The sequence below is a fragment of the Lutra lutra genome, chromosome 12 (assembly GCF_902655055.1).
Source record: "Lutra lutra chromosome 12, mLutLut1.2, whole genome shotgun sequence".
Classification (NCBI taxonomy): Eukaryota; Metazoa; Chordata; class Mammalia; order Carnivora; family Mustelidae; genus Lutra; species Lutra lutra.
In genome coordinates this window covers 65,244,423-65,260,443 of record NC_062289.1, presented here as the reverse complement: position 1 = coordinate 65,260,443, position 16,021 = coordinate 65,244,423, and the positions used below count along the sequence as shown (strand labels likewise).

At 48.3% G+C, this 16,021-nt stretch overlaps 1 protein-coding gene across 1 annotated transcript in view; it reads right to left on the bottom strand.

Annotated features, from left to right (window-relative positions):
• UBE2L3 (ubiquitin conjugating enzyme E2 L3) overlaps nucleotides 1-13,745 on the bottom strand; it is a 60,289-nt gene extending 46,544 nt beyond the window's left edge. Inside the window, exon 1 of the mRNA XM_047697265.1 lies at nucleotides 13,602-13,745. Coding sequence (XP_047553221.1) covers nucleotides 13,602-13,628 — 27 coding nt within the window. The 5' untranslated portion in view covers nucleotides 13,629-13,745. The remainder of the gene's footprint in view (nucleotides 1-13,601) is intronic.
• Between the last annotated feature and the right edge of the window lie 2,276 nt (nucleotides 13,746-16,021).

The window sequence follows — 16,021 nt, the reverse complement described above, 5'->3', positions numbered from 1 at the left end:
GGACACAAACAGGAGCGACAGAGGGAGAAGCAGGCTCTCCACCAAGCAGGAAGTCCAATGCAGCGCTCGATCCCAGGCATGACCTGAGCCAAACACAGATGCTTAACTGACTGAGCCACCCAGGTGCCCAAATAAATAATCTTAAAAAATAAGTTTGTCATGTGAAAGAAAGAAAGGAAAAGAAAAGAAAGAAAGGAAAAGAAAGAAGGAAGGAATATATTTATAGTTGTTGGCACAAAGCTTTTCCAGAAATGAACTGATCAACTTATCTCAATAAAAGAAAGAAAATGGGGGCGCCTGGGTGGCTCAGTGGGTTGAGCCGCTACCTTCGGCTCAGGTCAAGATCCCGGAGTCCTGGGATCGAGCCCCGCGTTGGGCTCTCTGCTCGGCAGGGAGCCTGCTTCCTCCTCTCTCTCTGCCTGCCTCTCTGCCTGCTTGTGATCTCTCTGTCAAATAAATAAAATCTTTAAAAAAAAAAAAAAAAAGAAAGAAAGAAAATGAAAGGGAAAAGAAAAGGAAAAAGAAGCATAAGGCAGAGGAGTTGCTAAGAATACATCACCACCGCACTCCCCTTTGTAGGCCGACAGCTTAGTGTCGCCATCCCCTTCAAAATCCCAACAAAAAACAGAAATGTGGGGGCGTCTGGGTGGCTCAGTGGGTTAAGCCTCTGCCTTCGGCTCGAGTCATGATCCCAGGGTCCTGGGATCGAGCCCCACATCGGGCTCTCTGCTCAGCAGGGAGCGGGCTTCCCCCTCTCTCTGCCTGCTGCTCTGCTCTGCCTACTTGTGATCTCTGTCAAATAAATAAATAAAATCTTTAAAAAACAACAACAACAACAAAAAAAAAATGTGTTAGGGCGCCTGGGTGGCTCAGTGGGTTAAAGTCTCTGCCTTCGGGCTCAGGTCATGATCCCAGGGTCCTGGGATCGAGCCCCACATCAGGATCTCTGCTCAGCGGGGAACCTGCTTTCTCCTCTCTCTCTCTCTGCCTGCCTCTCTGCCTACTTGTGATCTCTGTCTGTCAATAAATAAAATCTTTTTAAAAAATGTGAAAAACAGAATGATAAAATACCATAGAGAAAGGGAGAGATGCTAGGGAAGAGGTGGTCTTCTAGGAAAGCAAGGTGTTTCTGGAGGTAATCTCCAAAAACGAAGATGCTCCGGAAGGTGTGTGCCTTCCAAGTAGGAGATCCACACCCAAAGCAGCCATGTGAAAGGCCGGAGGAAGACCGTGACAGAGATGCCTGAGCGGCAGTTGGTTACAACACTCAGCAGTATTTACAATGAACAGCACATAGAATAGGGACTAGAAGCTAACAACACCCCTCGGAGGCAGGCAGGTCAGGCATATTAGCTTCATCTTACAGCTCATAAAGCTGATGTTCAGAGATGCCCAAGTCACAGGCCTTTTACAGGGTAAGGCCAGGACTGGAGACCGAGTAGAATCTCTCAGCCACACAAAGCAGTGGGTGAGGGTGGCCAAGCCTTCACTGCAAACAGGCAGCACAGGGGCTCCTATTTCCTAAGCAGGATCCTGGGAGGGCTCGCCTGCTCTGGAATAGCACTCGCCAAGAGTTACAATGACAAAGGCATGTACAGATACAGCTTAGAGACAGATACTGCCCTAACCCTTCACAGCTGGCCCTTAAGTGTTTATGCTGTGCAAGGAATGTTTCTAGGCTCCTCTTGTCCAGGCAAAATGAAACCGGGCAGATGGAGCTGGACGTCTAAGGGAAAGTTACACAAACCTGCCTTAAATCTAAGTAAAGCATCACTCTCAAGTACCAGCTCCACAATTGGTAGGACAGTAATAATTTGGAAAAAAAAAAAAAAAACTTCCTGCTTTTTTGTGTCATGGGAGCCAAGTAACTAATTTTTTTTTTAAAGATTTTATTTATTTATTTGAAAGAGAGACAATGAGAGAGAGCATGAGTGAGGAGAAGGTCAGAGAGAGAAGCAGACTCCCCGTGGAGCTGGGAGCCCGATGAGGGACTCGATCCCGGGACTCAGGGATCATGACCTGAGCCGAAGGCAGTCGTCCAACCAACTGAGCCACCCAGGCGTCCCGAAGTAACTAATTTTGACAGAAATGTGCTTTCCAAGCTTGCACAAAGCAACCAGTGGCAATGACACTAAATCATGACGTTAATACTAAGTTCAAAATACTTTACATCTAAACATAAGGTTTCAAAACCCCCCAAATATGATTCTCTTACTTCAACAAATACTCAGCAAAGGAGGTGGAACCCACGGCAACACATCAACCCTTGCATGGGTCAGCAGTATACCATCTTACACTTAGTTATTACGACAACTAACGCGCTCAACTCCTATCATAACTCTACAAAGTAGTCATGAAACTACATGAAATGAAACTACAAAGTAGTTTCATTACCCCGTTGCAGAATCAGCACACTGAGGCTCAAGGTGATGACAGAAACGAGTCCATGGTAGAAGTGAAGATCAGAACTCGCGTCCTGGTCATTCAACCACAGCACAGTGCTCCAGAGTGGTGGGCCACTGTCAAGAGGTCATTCTAAGAGGACATTCTGAAAAGAACATTCAGAACAGGCTTATAGGAACGCACTGCCCACACACCTCCAGGTGAGCGTGGCTGGGGCCCCAGCTGAGTGGGCTCTGATGCCAGCTCCACACACAGTCCACTTCTGGATGTAGGCCATGCCCCTGGAATAGGTTTCTGTCCCCATCTGGACATGGTTGTACCTGGCATTCTTTTTTTTTTTTTTTTTTTTTAAAGATTTTATTTATTTATTTGACAGAGAGATCACAAGCAGGCAGAGAGGCAGGCAGAGAGAGAGGAGGAAGCAGGCTCCCTGCTGAGCAGAGAGCCCCATGCGGGGCTCGATCCCAGGACCCTGAGATCATGACCCGAGCCGAAGGCAGCGGCCCAACCCACTGAGCCACCCAGGCGCCCCGTACCTGGCATTCTTGATCTACGCCACACACTCCAAAGTCCAGAGCCCCAGCACGAGTGACTGGAATGGGAATCCCGTGTGTAAAATACATGGCAGGTCTCCTTCTGTAAGGTTAGCTTTCCTGTGCTGAGTTTTCTTAACAAGAGGTACACTGGTATGAAGCAGATATTTTACAAACCATGTCAGAAGGGACTCAGAGGCTGTTCAACTTCTGAGTTGTACCCACTCTCCAATTCTGTGACAGAGTCAGGCAGCATTCCCTCTCAGAAAAACAGAGCAACACCATGAGCACTGGATTTGACATTACCGACTGCTTTGCTGGCAAATGTGCCTGCTGGGCCATGGGCTGTCAAAATAGTATTTCACTCCTCTGCTGAACTGTGCTGGTAAAGAAGTAGAAACAAAATCTGACAAGATCGTGAAGTACAGAAAACAATCATCAACACTGACCCAAAAATGTTAAAAACTGAACAAAACCGGGACGCCTGGGTGGCTCAGTTGGTTAAGCATCTGTCTTCGGCTCAGGTCATGATCCCAGAGTCCTGGGATGGAGCCCCACTTCAGGCTCCCTGCTCAGTGGGGAGGCTGCTTCTCCCTCTCCCTCTGCCTGCCGCTCCCCCTGCTTGTGACCTCTCTGTCAAGTGGATAAACAAAACCTTAAAAACAAACAAACAAAAAAAACTGAACAAACCCAAACCACCACCTAACCTGAAATTCTCCTCCTATCCACCATGTCCCTCCTTCCTTAAAAACCAAAAGCAGGGGTGGCTGGGTGGCTCAGTGGGTTAAGCCTCTGCCTTCGGCTCGGGTCATGATCTCAGGGTCCTGGGATCGAGCCCTGCATTGGACTCTCTGCTCAGTGGGGAGCCTGCTTCCCTCCTCTCTCTCTGCCTGCTCCTCTGCCTACTTGTGATCTCTCTGTCAAATAAATAAATAAAATCTTAAAAAACAAAACAAAAAACAAAAAAAGAAAAGCAGGGGCGTCTGGATGGCTCAGTTGTTGGGTATCTGTATTCAGCTTGGGTCGTGATCCTGGGGTGCTGGGATTGAGCCCTGCATCGGGCTCCCTGCTCAGCGGGAAGCCTGTCTCCCTCTCCCACCACCCCTGCTTGTGTTGTCCCCTCTCTTGCTGTCTCTTCCTCTGTCAAATAAATAAGTAAATAAAATCTTTTTTTTTTTTTAAGATTTTTTTTAATTTATTTATTTGACAGAGAGAGATCACAAGTAGACGGAGAGGCAGGCAGAGAGAGAGAGGGAAGCAGGCTCCCTGCTGAGCAGAGAGCCCGATGCGGGGCTCGATCCCAGGACCCTGAGACCATGACCCGAGCCGAAGGCAGCGGCTTAACCCACTGAGCCACCCAGGCGCCCCAGTAAATAAAATCTTAAAAAAAAAAAAAAAAAAGCTGCTACAGGAAGACCCTGAGAGCAGGGAGGCCTGGGCAGTGAGTGTGCCAGGCTCCACTGTGAGCCTATGAGTGGTGCCCCCCAAGCCTCCTGTCAAGGGGACCTCTTGAAGCTCTGGAATTCTAAACAGACTGCACAAAGGGCCAGGAGGAAAAACAGAACAGCCACCAGAAAGAAGCAACCTTCCTTAACTTTCTGCTTCAGGGCTGAAACAGAAGACAAAAAGCAACAGGATTATTCCTGGGACTGCAACTACTTATTTGAGAGTTTCCTTCAGGGCAGCTCAGTCGGTTGAGCTTCCGTCTCTTGATTTCAGCTCAGGTCATGATCTCAGGTTTGTGGGATCGGCCCAGTGTCAGATTCTCTCCCTTTCTCTCCCTCTCCTTGCACATATGTTTGCCGTCTCTTACTCTTTTAAATAAATAAATAAAATCTCTTCAAAAAAAAAAAAAAAGAGAGAGAGAGAGAGAGAGAGGGGCACCTGGGTGGCTCAGTCGTTACGAGTCTGCCTTCAGCTTGGGGCTTGACCCCGGGGTCCTGGGATCAAGCCCCATGTCCGCTCCCTGCTCAGTGGGAGGCCTGCTTCTCCCTCTCCCACTCCCCCTGCTTGTGTTCCCTCTCTCGCTGTGTCTCTCTCTGTTAAATAAATAAATAAAATCTTTAAAAAAGAGAGAGAGAGAGAGCGTTCCCTTCAAATTCCCACCCCCTACTCTCAGCTCAGCACCATTCAGCGCCTTGAACTGCACCTCGGTTCCTCTTTGGACACAGTGACAGTCATTGCACTGAACATAATACATGCAGGACAGAAAGAAATAATACAAGGGTGAGATCCTGAGATACTGGGAAGACTAATTTTGAATTCAAGAGCTTTTCAATTTTGCTGGAAAAAGTATGTATTTTTGAACAAAGATGCACAGGTTCACACAGCCATCTCAAGAAACCTCTTGCTGGGGTGCCTGGGTGGCTCAGTGGGTTAAGCCTCTGCCTTCGGCTCAGGTCATGATCTCAGGGTCCTGGGATCGAGCCCCACATCGGGCTCTCTGCTCAGCAAGGACCTTGCTCCCCTCTCTGCCTGTCACTCTGCCTACTTGTGATCTCTCTCTCTGTGTCAAATAAATAAATAAAATCTTAAAAAGAAAAGAAAAGAAACCTCTTGCTAACCCTAAGGAACAGGTTACTTCAAGAAGCAGGAGAGAGGGGAGGGTAAGAGAATGGGCTCTGCCTCTGGTGAGGTCGTGTCCTGGCATGCCACCCCTACCTGGCCCAGCCCACCTTTTCAGCACTGAGCCCTCTCCTCCTGCCAGGGTGCTTTCCTCATTGTCCTGGGATGTGTCTTGCTGACTCTCAATAATAATAATAATCTACATGTATCTCACACTTAGGATATGCTAAGCATGCTCCAAAACATGTGATATATACTAATTTATTTCACTGTCACACACAGGTGAAGTAAACTAACACACAGAGATTAAATAACTTGCCCAAGTTCCTCCACTAAGATGTGGCAGGCCTAGGATATGCAACCTCCAGAAGCTCTTTAATATATATATATATATATATATATATATATATATATATATATATATATATATATTTTGGGGCGCCTGGGTGGCTCAGTGGGTTAAAGCCTCTGCCTTCGGCTCAGGTCATGATCCCAGGGTCCTGGGATCAAGCCCCACATCAGGCTCTCTGCTCGCTGGGGAGCCTGCCTCCTCCTCTCTCTCTGCCTGCCTCTCTGCCTACTTGTGATCTCTCTCTGTCAAATAAAAAAAAATAAAAATCTTTAAAAAAATTTTTTTTTACTTATTTATTTGGCAGAGAGAGCAGGAGAACACAATCAGGGGGAACAGGAAGCGAGGGAGAGAGAGAAGCAGGCTCCCAACTGAGCTGGGAGCCCAATGCAGGTCTCGATTCCAAGACCCTGGGATCATGACCTGAGCGAAAGGCAGACACCTAATCAACTTAGCCACCCAGGCACCCCTCCAGAAGCTCTTAACCAGTACACTGTATTCTTCCTTCCGATAGCTTTGCCCTGAATCAAAGACCCTTTCCTCCCCCATTTTTTACTGAGGTGAGGGTTAGGTTTATCTAACAGGACAAGGCTGGCTAGAGGAAACCTGGAGGCAAAAGCTCTCACACATGAGCAGCCTGCTGCTTCTGCTGGATCCTGAAGCTGAGGATACATCTGACTCCCTCAAGTGAAAGGCCAGGCACCTCTTAGCCACCTGTCCCTAAACCCATCAGCATCATCCTCCATGACGTCCCTTCATGGAGAAACAAGTCTTCCAGTGGCTGGGCGGAAAACTTAGTCCTGCCAGGGCAGAGGGAAGGCTCATAGTTTTGGAGGGCCAGGTGCACTGGATATACCAATCTAGGGTAAAACTAGGCCACTTACCCACTGCTTCTGGAAAATTCCTCAGGACTGGCCTAACTAAAACCTAAGAAAGGGACAGCACAAGGTCAGAAGCAAGCAGCCATACCGGGAGGTAGGTGAACCGTCACCAGGGTTTCCCAGGACCCTATGAGAGTCATAGCCATTGCCTGCATCCACTCTGAGGGATGAAACCTACTTAACCTCACTGGCTGCCAGGCCCCTCCCCTCAACAATCCAAACCTTTACTTATTCTTGAAAGGTCAGACCAAGTTCCACCTTCTTCTCAATGTCAGAGGATCTTTCCCTCCCCTGTACTCCATTATTCGGCTGGCATACATCCAGCATACAGTGGACAGACCAGGATTTCTTTGTTCTAAATGCATGCCATTTTTCCTCCCTCACAGAGCTCCTCGAATGCAGAGCCAAGAGGAGGGGCCCTGTGAGCTGAGTCTTAAAGGACAAGAAATTGCCTGATGTGGAGAAGAGGCAGGGATGCCCATTAAGAGACCCAAAGGGGCAAAGCATGTTTAGGGGACCCCACGGGCAAGTGGGGGAAAGAGACTGTCGAGACCAGAGCTTGAAGGAACATGCTAAGAAATGTGGGGTTTAATTTTTTTATTTTTATTTTTAAAGATTTTAATTTATTTATTTGACAGACAGATCACAAGTAGGCGGAAAGGCAGGCAGAGAGAGAGGAGGAAGCAGGCTCCCCATTGAGCAGAGAGCCTGATTCAGAGCTCGATCCCAGCACCCTGGGATCATGACCTGAGCCGAAGGCAGAGGCTTTAACCCACTGAGCCACCCAGGTGCCCCTTTTTTATATTTTTTTTAAAGATTTTTTATTTATTTATTTGACAGAGAGAGAGCACAAGCAGGCAGAGAGGCAGGCAGAGAGAGAGGAGGAAGCAGGCTCCCTGCTGAGCAGAGAGCCCGATGCGGGGCTCGATCCCAGGACCCTGAGATCATGACCTGAGCCGAAGGCAGCGGCTTAACCCACTGAGCCACCCAGGCGCCCCCCCTTTTTTATATTTTTAAAAAAGATTTTATTTATTTGAGAGAGAGAGAATGAGTGAGAAAGACCATGAGAAGGGGTAGAATCAGAGAGAGCAGACTCCCACTGAGCAGGGAGCCCAATGCGGGACTCGATCCTGGGATTCCAGGATCATGACCTGAGCCGAAGGTAGTTGCCCAACCAACTGAGCCACCCAGGCAACCCGAAATGCGGGTTTTTATATACAGAGCCCTGACCTCCTTAATTTGGTTCCAATCCCTGAAAGCAGGGCCTGAGCCCTGAGTACATGCGCTTCTCCTTGATGAACTGCTGGTTAGGAATCATGTGGGGCTCACAATGGACTGGTGAGGAATAAGAGGAAGCCACAGAGGAATCAGATGCAGGTGTCCTACCACAATGGATGGCCTCAACTAAGGGAGCAGTAGTGCGTATGGAGAAAAGACACACAGAGACCAAAGATAAAGGCCTAGTTCAGCAGAATCTGGCAAGTGGCTAGATGAGGGAAGAGGGGGTGAGGTGGGCTCCCCCAGGTTCTTCCGTGGGTGACTGAGGAGACAAGATGCTCATTAACTAAGGAAGGCAAGACAGGAGAAGCATGGTGCATGGGATGAGCCTGAACAACTAGAGGTCTATGTGCCATTCAAAGGGAAAACTCTCAAGGCGGTTAGATACAAACTATGGGCTCAGGAAAGGCATCTTGGGGTTCTCTAAGTTTAATCCCTTAGTGTTACAGCAAAGAAAATAGAAGTATCTCTTGAACATTTAGTGGTACTTTTCAATGGAATATGACCAGCTGACTTGGTACAATACAATGCTAATTTGACAAACTCTCGTTAGAGTTGTAACAAAATCAAAATAGGTCCAAGTACCCTGAGACAAGTGTTTTTGTTCAGTGCGGACCTTGAGAAAAGATCGCAAATGTTGCAACAACTAAGTAAACTCTCTTTCCCAAGGCCTGTCCCAATTTTCTTTTAATGGAGAAACATGTACAATGAGGGTCATTAAGGGAAGCTGAAATCATCCCAACTTACTGGGATTTTACACTTACAAAAAAAAAAAAAAAACAATGCTTTTCTGAATTCCCCAAAACCCAGTGGATTCAGGACATTTATATTAGCAGAGCATCATCTGGAAAACTCTCATCTTCTGACACACACAACACACCTACCAGACATGCTCACTGCTCTGTCGTGTTAATTACCCAACTTCAGAGAACATAAACTTGTATTCAAAACCAAACCAGCTTATTGCCTATGAATTCCAAGGAAAGAACTGTTATTTAGTGACTCCTCCTACTTATTCATGTGTAAGTATGGATTGAGAGAAAGTACACCAATATAGAGTTTTGATTGAACATTTTTTTTTTTCAAGATTTATTTGAAGGAGAGAGAGAGCAAGCACATGCACATGAAAACGAGTGGGGGGAGGGGCAGAGGGAGAGAACCCCAAGCGAACTCCCTGCTAAGCATGGTGCCACCACAGAGGGATGATCCCATGACCTATGAGATCATGACCTGAGCCAAAATCACTAATCAGATTCCAAATGAGCAACCCAGGCCCCTGATTGAACATTATTGAAAATGCATTAAAAGGCTGCCACAAATCTCAATTCCTTATCTCAACAGTTACACCATAATAACTAATAAAATATCAACCCGCCCTTTTTAAATCCACGGAAAAGCCCTTGTGGGGAGATACTCAGCTGGAGGGCCCTTAGGGGAGATGTGTGTAATTCAGAGGCTGAAAAGAAATGATCAGACTGCATCAATTTCCTCAACCACACCTACAGGTTTCACTTTTGTAGCTATTTCCCTTCCTGATAGAAGCAATGGTTACATTCGCATTGTTGCCATCAATGCTGAATTTGCTGCTTGCAAATTAAAATGTAGTTAATGTTTTATTAACTTGTAATTCCTAAAAAGTGTTCTGAAAAAGGCTTATCCTTTTGAAAAGTGTTTTTTTTTTTAAGATTTTTTTTTAATTTATTTATTTGACAGACAGAGATCACAAGTAGGCAGAGAGGCAGGCGGAGAGAGAGAGAGAGAGGAGGAAGCAGGCTCCCTGCAGAGCAGAGAGCCCGATTTGGGGCTCGATCCCAGGACACTGGGATCATGACCTGAGACGAAGGCAGAGGCTTTAACCCACTGAGCCACCCAGGTGCCCGTTTTTTTTGTTGTTGTTGTTTTAAGATTTTGCTTATTTATTTATTTGATAGAAAGAGAGTACACGCAGGGGGAGCAGCAGAGGGAGAGGGAGAAGCAGGCTCCCCGCCAAGCAAGGAGCCCAATACCGGACCCGATCCCAGGATCCTGGGATCATAAGCTGAGCCAAAGGCAGGCTTAACCATCTGAGCCGCCCAGATGCCCTGTATTTTTTTTTTCCTGAAGATTTTTTTTTTCAAGATTTTACTTATTTATTTGACAGAAATCACAAGTAGGCAGAGAGGCAGGCAGAGAGAGAGAGAGGGAAGCAGGCTCCCTGCCGAGCAGACAGCCCTATGCGGGACTCTATCCCAGGACCCTGGGATCATGACCCAAGCTGAAGGCAGAGGCTTTAACCCACTGAGCCACCCAGGCACCCTGTTTGTTTATTTTTGAGAGAGAGAGTGGGGAAGGGACAGAGGGAACAGCAGACTCCAGGGTGAGCAAGGAGCCAGACATGAGACTCCCAGGACCTTGGGACCACAAGAGCGAAAGACAGACGCCTAACCAACTAAGTAAGCCACCCGGGCACCCAGCAAATGATTTTTAAATTAAAGACTTGATCATACTCACCTTGCCTAAAATAACTTCTCAGCCCAATATATGCAAATCAGTCTACTTTTAATAATGTATCTTATACTATCTGCAGACAGTCCATTGTTACAAAGAAATCTTTGTGAGTGTCCTGGATAATAGTTTTTGAAGAAATCTAAAGTTCTTTAAGATGTAATTCATTTGATTTTTTCAACATGTTTTTTTCATCATCGAAAATGCCTATTTTATTTCCAAGTATTGATCGACATGCAACAATAATTTGGGTTTTCTTTTTTTTTTTTTTTTTAAACTAAACATCTTAAACTCTGACTCTCAGAGCCAAAGACCTGCATCATGTAACCAGCATTCCTCTACTGAATTGAAAGAATTTCCGTCCACAACTCAAGAAACTACATAGTCTTCCAGGTACTCTTGGACTAAGAAAAAGGCATGGACCTTGGGATTTGAAAAGTAGGGAGATTTAACATCTTACCTCTTCCCACCCTGGTCTGCTAGCTACTCCACCTTAGGTAACACTCAACCTATCAAAGCCTCACAATTCTCTCATTTGTAAAATAAAGACAACAATATGCTAATTCTAAGTGTTATTGAAAAGAATTAATGTAAATGACCTAGCACTTAAAAGCACTCAGTTAGGGGCGCCTGGGTGGCTCAGTGGGTTAAAGCCTCTTCAGCTCAGGTCATGATCCCAGGGTCCTGGGATCGAGCCCCAAATCGGGCTCTCTGCTCCGCGGAGAGCCTGCTTCCTCCTTTGTCTCTCTGCCTGCCTCTCTGCCTACTTGTGATCTCTCTCTGTCAAATAAATAAATAAAACCTTTTTAAAAAAAAGCGCTCAGTTACCATTACACATTTTCTCTAAGCTCCAATTTTTTGGAAATACAAAAATAATTTAAAAACCAGTTAACTCCCCTCTCAGAACCCTGAAGCCTGGAAACCCCAACTAGGTCAACTGGGGTAGACTAGGGGATACCCTGCAAGGATGAATTAGGTCAAGATTCCTGTCCTTGAAGAACTCAAAACCCAGTAGGAAACGCAAGTCTAACACAAATCTGATTGGGACAAAATCTTAAAGAGAAACATAAAGAAAGTGCTGTGGTCACAAAAAGGAGGAACAACTTATTCTGAACAGGGATGGGGGCAAAGGCCTGACAAAGTAGCTGGCATTGGAATTGAACCTAGGATTTCCCTGGAAAAGAGAAGCAAGGGGAAGGCAGCCATTCTCGAAGACCAAACAGCAAGTGCAAAGGAACACCACATAGCGACTGACTGAGGAAGAGCAGGGGGCTCTGGAGTCAAACAGAGGTGAGATTACAGCTCACCCTCCCAAACTAGAAAAACTGAGGCAACACAACGAATCTCTCAGCATTCCATTTTACCACCTACAAAATGGGAATGTTTACTTTTCAAGGATGATTAAACATGATTATGACTGTGAAGTACAGGGCTGCACAAAGTCATAGCTTAAAAAAAAAAGTAGCTACTATGATTTGCAAGGGTAGTGGGAAAGAAAGGGCCTGGAGGGGAGGCTAAACAGATTTCTGCCAGCCTAAGGAAGGTCTTTCGTGACAAATAAGAAGTTAGGATTAACTGCTGAGGACAATAAGATCACAAAGGTTTCAATAGGAGCGAAAGGATTAAATATTTGCTTTAGAAAAAGAACTTTGGTGTCCAAGAAGTGGAGTCAGATAAGAAGAGTATGGACTTGGAAAGGCATCTGAGAGATGAGGGTATGGATTCTGGTAATTGCATTAAGATCAGGAAGGAAAGCACACTCCAGAACTCCCTCTAAAGTAAAATCCACAAGTCTTAATGGGTGACTGCAGTAGGGTAGGGAACTAAGTGAATAACAGTCCCCTCATCTGGATGACTGGTGGGTGAATGGTGGTGTCACCGACAGAAAAAAGATGAGGAGAAGTCTGGAATCTGCTGACTGTTCTTTTGTGCCCACTTCCGACCACTTTTACGAAGTTAAATGTCGTCCCCAGCCCTTAGTGAACAAAAGAAAGGAAACGTTCCCAGGGAGGGAGGGCCCAAAGGCTGTGACTCCCAAGTTCAATGTCTAGTTCCACCGAGCACTGCTCTACCCAAGAGGAACCCCAGCTTTTTATCTCTCCTCAGGAAATCAGCTCCTAGGTCTTTTTATTTCCGGCCCCGTGCAACCCGGCAGCACTATCCGGGCGCGGACTCACAAGTCTTGGCGAGGTCGGCTCCGGAGGACGCCGGCAAACATACTCGGGAGAGAACTAAGCCAGTTTAGCATCTGTATTCCTCACCAAAGGAGAGCCACTTAGCAAAAAGGCACCCCGCTGCATGCAATATACAAAGTACCAAGTTATTTCTATAAACTTTGGCCGGTTTGGGTTCGAACGACTAAAGCCAACCCCCAACCCACCCCCCAAAATGGCACTTTTGCTTCGGCAGGGAAAGAAGGTCCTGATGATTTTAAGTGGTAGGTTGAAAAGGAGACGGGGAAAGAGAACAGCGCCGCGAATGCGGCCGACCCCACGCCTTCCTGGAGTTGGAACTTGCCGGCTGTGTGACTCTGCAGTCACAAGGCGACAGTTTGCTAGGACCCAGAGCAATTTCAAACGACCCACCAACAAACTGACCTAACTTTTGTCGCCTGGCCTCCTCCTTCCTTCCCCAGCCCGAGCCTCACAATCTCCCAGCCTCCGGAGCTCTAAACCCGGCGCGCTGCGGCCCAGGGCGGGGCGGCTCCGCGGCGCGGGCTCCCGGTCGGACCTCCGGCGCTCGGGCCTTCCCCGCGGGCGCCCGGTTTGGGACCTCCCGGCGGGGTCCCCACATCAACGCCGCCCCCGGTGCGGGAGGCGGCCACCGCGAGAAGAGCCTGGCCGGGTTCCGGGCAGAGGGCGACGTGAACGTCCCGGACCGGGCGGAGGGGCCAGCGGCAGCTCCCAGCGCGGCCTGGCGCTCCCGCCCAGGCTGCGGCCTAGGCGGCCCCGTTACCTCCCTCTGCCCGTGTGCGGTCAGAGGAGCGGTGGGGCCACACAGGGACGGGAGACCGAGCGGCGACGCCCCGAGGAGTCCCGCCCGCCGCGGGGACCCCCGGCCCGGGACGCCGCCCCCCCCACCCGGCCGGCGCCGGAGAATGGCTTTTACCTTCATCAGCCTCCTGCTGGCCGCCATCTTGGATCTGGTGCTGCTGCTTTCCCAGAATGCATCGCGGCCCGCCGGGCGGCTGGAGCCCCCGCACTTCCTGGAGCGGGGGAGGGGCAGGCGGGGCTCTCCCCCTGCCCCCACATATGAAGTGCCTACTGTGTGCCATGACGATGCTGGGCGAACACAGATGAATGGAACCGGCAGACACCTTGCCTTTACTGAACGTCCCATCCGGAGGTGATTACAAGGTGTTTGGCACATAGTAGGTGCACAATAATTATTGGTTGCATAAGATCATTGAATAACCAAGATTATTTCACACTAATAAGTGCCATGAAGAAAAGGAAACTGAGGGGCTCCTGGGTGACTCAGTCAGTTAAGCGTCTGCCTTCAGCTCACTTCATGATCCCAGGGTTCTGGAATCCAGTTGCACGATGGAGCACCATGCTCAGCAGGGAGCCTGCTTCTCCCTCTCCCTCTACTCTCCCCCTGCTTATTCTCTTTCTGTGTGTGTCAAATAAATAAAATAAAAAAAAAATTAAAGAAACCTGGGTGATGGGAAAGTGATTATGGGGGCCTACTTTTTTTTTTAAGATTTTATTGATTTATTTGAGAGAGCATGAGAGGAGGGACGGTCAGAGGGAGAACAAGACTCCCTGCTGAGCAGGAAGCCCAATGCAGAACTCAATCCTGGGACTCCAGGATCATGATTGAGCCACCCAGGCGCCCATGGGGGAACCTACTTTTCATTGGGAAGTCACGGAAGCCTCACTGAGGAAATAGTATAATAAGAGCCAATACTGGAACCTCAAATGCCAGCTCCCCCCTCCTGTGCTTTATTTTCCCTAATCTCTGAAGCCACTCTGAGATGGCTACCATTGACAGCCCATCTCACAGGAAACAGAAGCATAGAGAAGGCCAATGATTTGCCCAAGTTCATGCAGCCAACTAGGAACAGAGACTGAGTTGCTGGCTTCAGGGCCAACCCTGGAACCTGAAGGATGGGATGGAACAGCTGAGAATGAGAGGAGGTTGTTTCAAGCAGGAGAAAAGACACTGTGCAAAGGCCATGAGGCTGTCTGGATGGCCAGAATGGAGTAGGAAGTTAATAGGGAGCAAGGGAGGCAGACGACAGACTGGGGCAGCCTTAGAAGAACAGGAGGGAAGGGGCACCTGGGTGGCTCAGATAATTAAGCATCTGCCCTTGGCCCAGGTCATGATCTCAGGGTCCTGGGATCAAGCCCAGAATCAGGCTCTCTGCTCAGCAGGGAGGCTGCCTTCTACTCTCTCTCTGCCTGCCTCTCTGCCTACTTGTGATCTCTCTCTCTCTCTCTCTCTCTGCCAAATAAATAAAATCTTTAAAAAAAAAGAAAACAAAACTTTTATTGTTCCCCATGGCAGGCCTGGCTTCTGGTCACACCAACCCCCTTCCACTCAGACAAACCATGTTCACTTGGACCTGGCCTTTGTGTGCCATTTCCCTGAGCCTTCCATTAAAAGTGCCCTCTTCCTCCTCTAATTCCAGTCTTCCTCCTCCTCCTGGACTCCAGATGCTTTGGCTAGACCTTACCACGTTCTTCTTTTTCTTCTCCCAGTCAGCACAGGGTCCTGGGGCTTGCCTGCTAGGCTCGGAGAGGGAGATACAAAGGTGGCACCTGCCCTCAAGCAGCTGGAAGCATCCTGGGGAGGCACCGAGGAGAATGCCAGAATGTGGCAATGGTTGGATGAGGTGTGGGAGCCCAGAGGAGAAGGCTGACAATGGCCAAAGGAGGGGCCAGGGATGGAAGGAGCTCCTTGGCAGGCTGACTGTATGCCTGGCACTGGGTACTGCACATTTACACTCACCACCAAGTTCACTGGCACCACAGAGCAGTGCTAAGATGTTCCATTTCACAGGTAAGGAGACTGAGGCCCCGAGAGTGGTAGCTTGTCCTTCATCACCCAGCTAGGAAGAGAGGCTCCAGAAGTTAGACCCTGATCTGGTTCATGCTGGTGAGGGTCTGACTTGATCTTCTGATGGCCCAAAACTTCATATCCTACATCTCTCCCTTTCCAAGACCAGTGCTCCTGCCACTCCACACTCCCTGCCTCTGTCCTTGCTGCTCCCTTTGCCTGGGATGCCTTTGTCATTCCCTCCCCACAACACCACTTATCCAGCTGGCAAATACTAGTCCTTCTTCCTCTCCTCCCCCTCCCCCTCCTTCTTCATCATCTTCTTCCTCCTTCTCCTCTTCCTCTTCTCCTTCCCCTTTCCTTTCCCCTACCCTCCTCCTCCCCCTCCCATTCCCCTTCCTCCCTCCTCCCCTTCTTCTTCTTCTCCTTCTCCTCCTCCTTTTTCTTCCTCTCCTCTTCTCTTTCTTTCTTTTCTTTTTTTAAAGTAGGCTCCATACCCAGCAGAGAGTCCAACATGGGACTTGAAC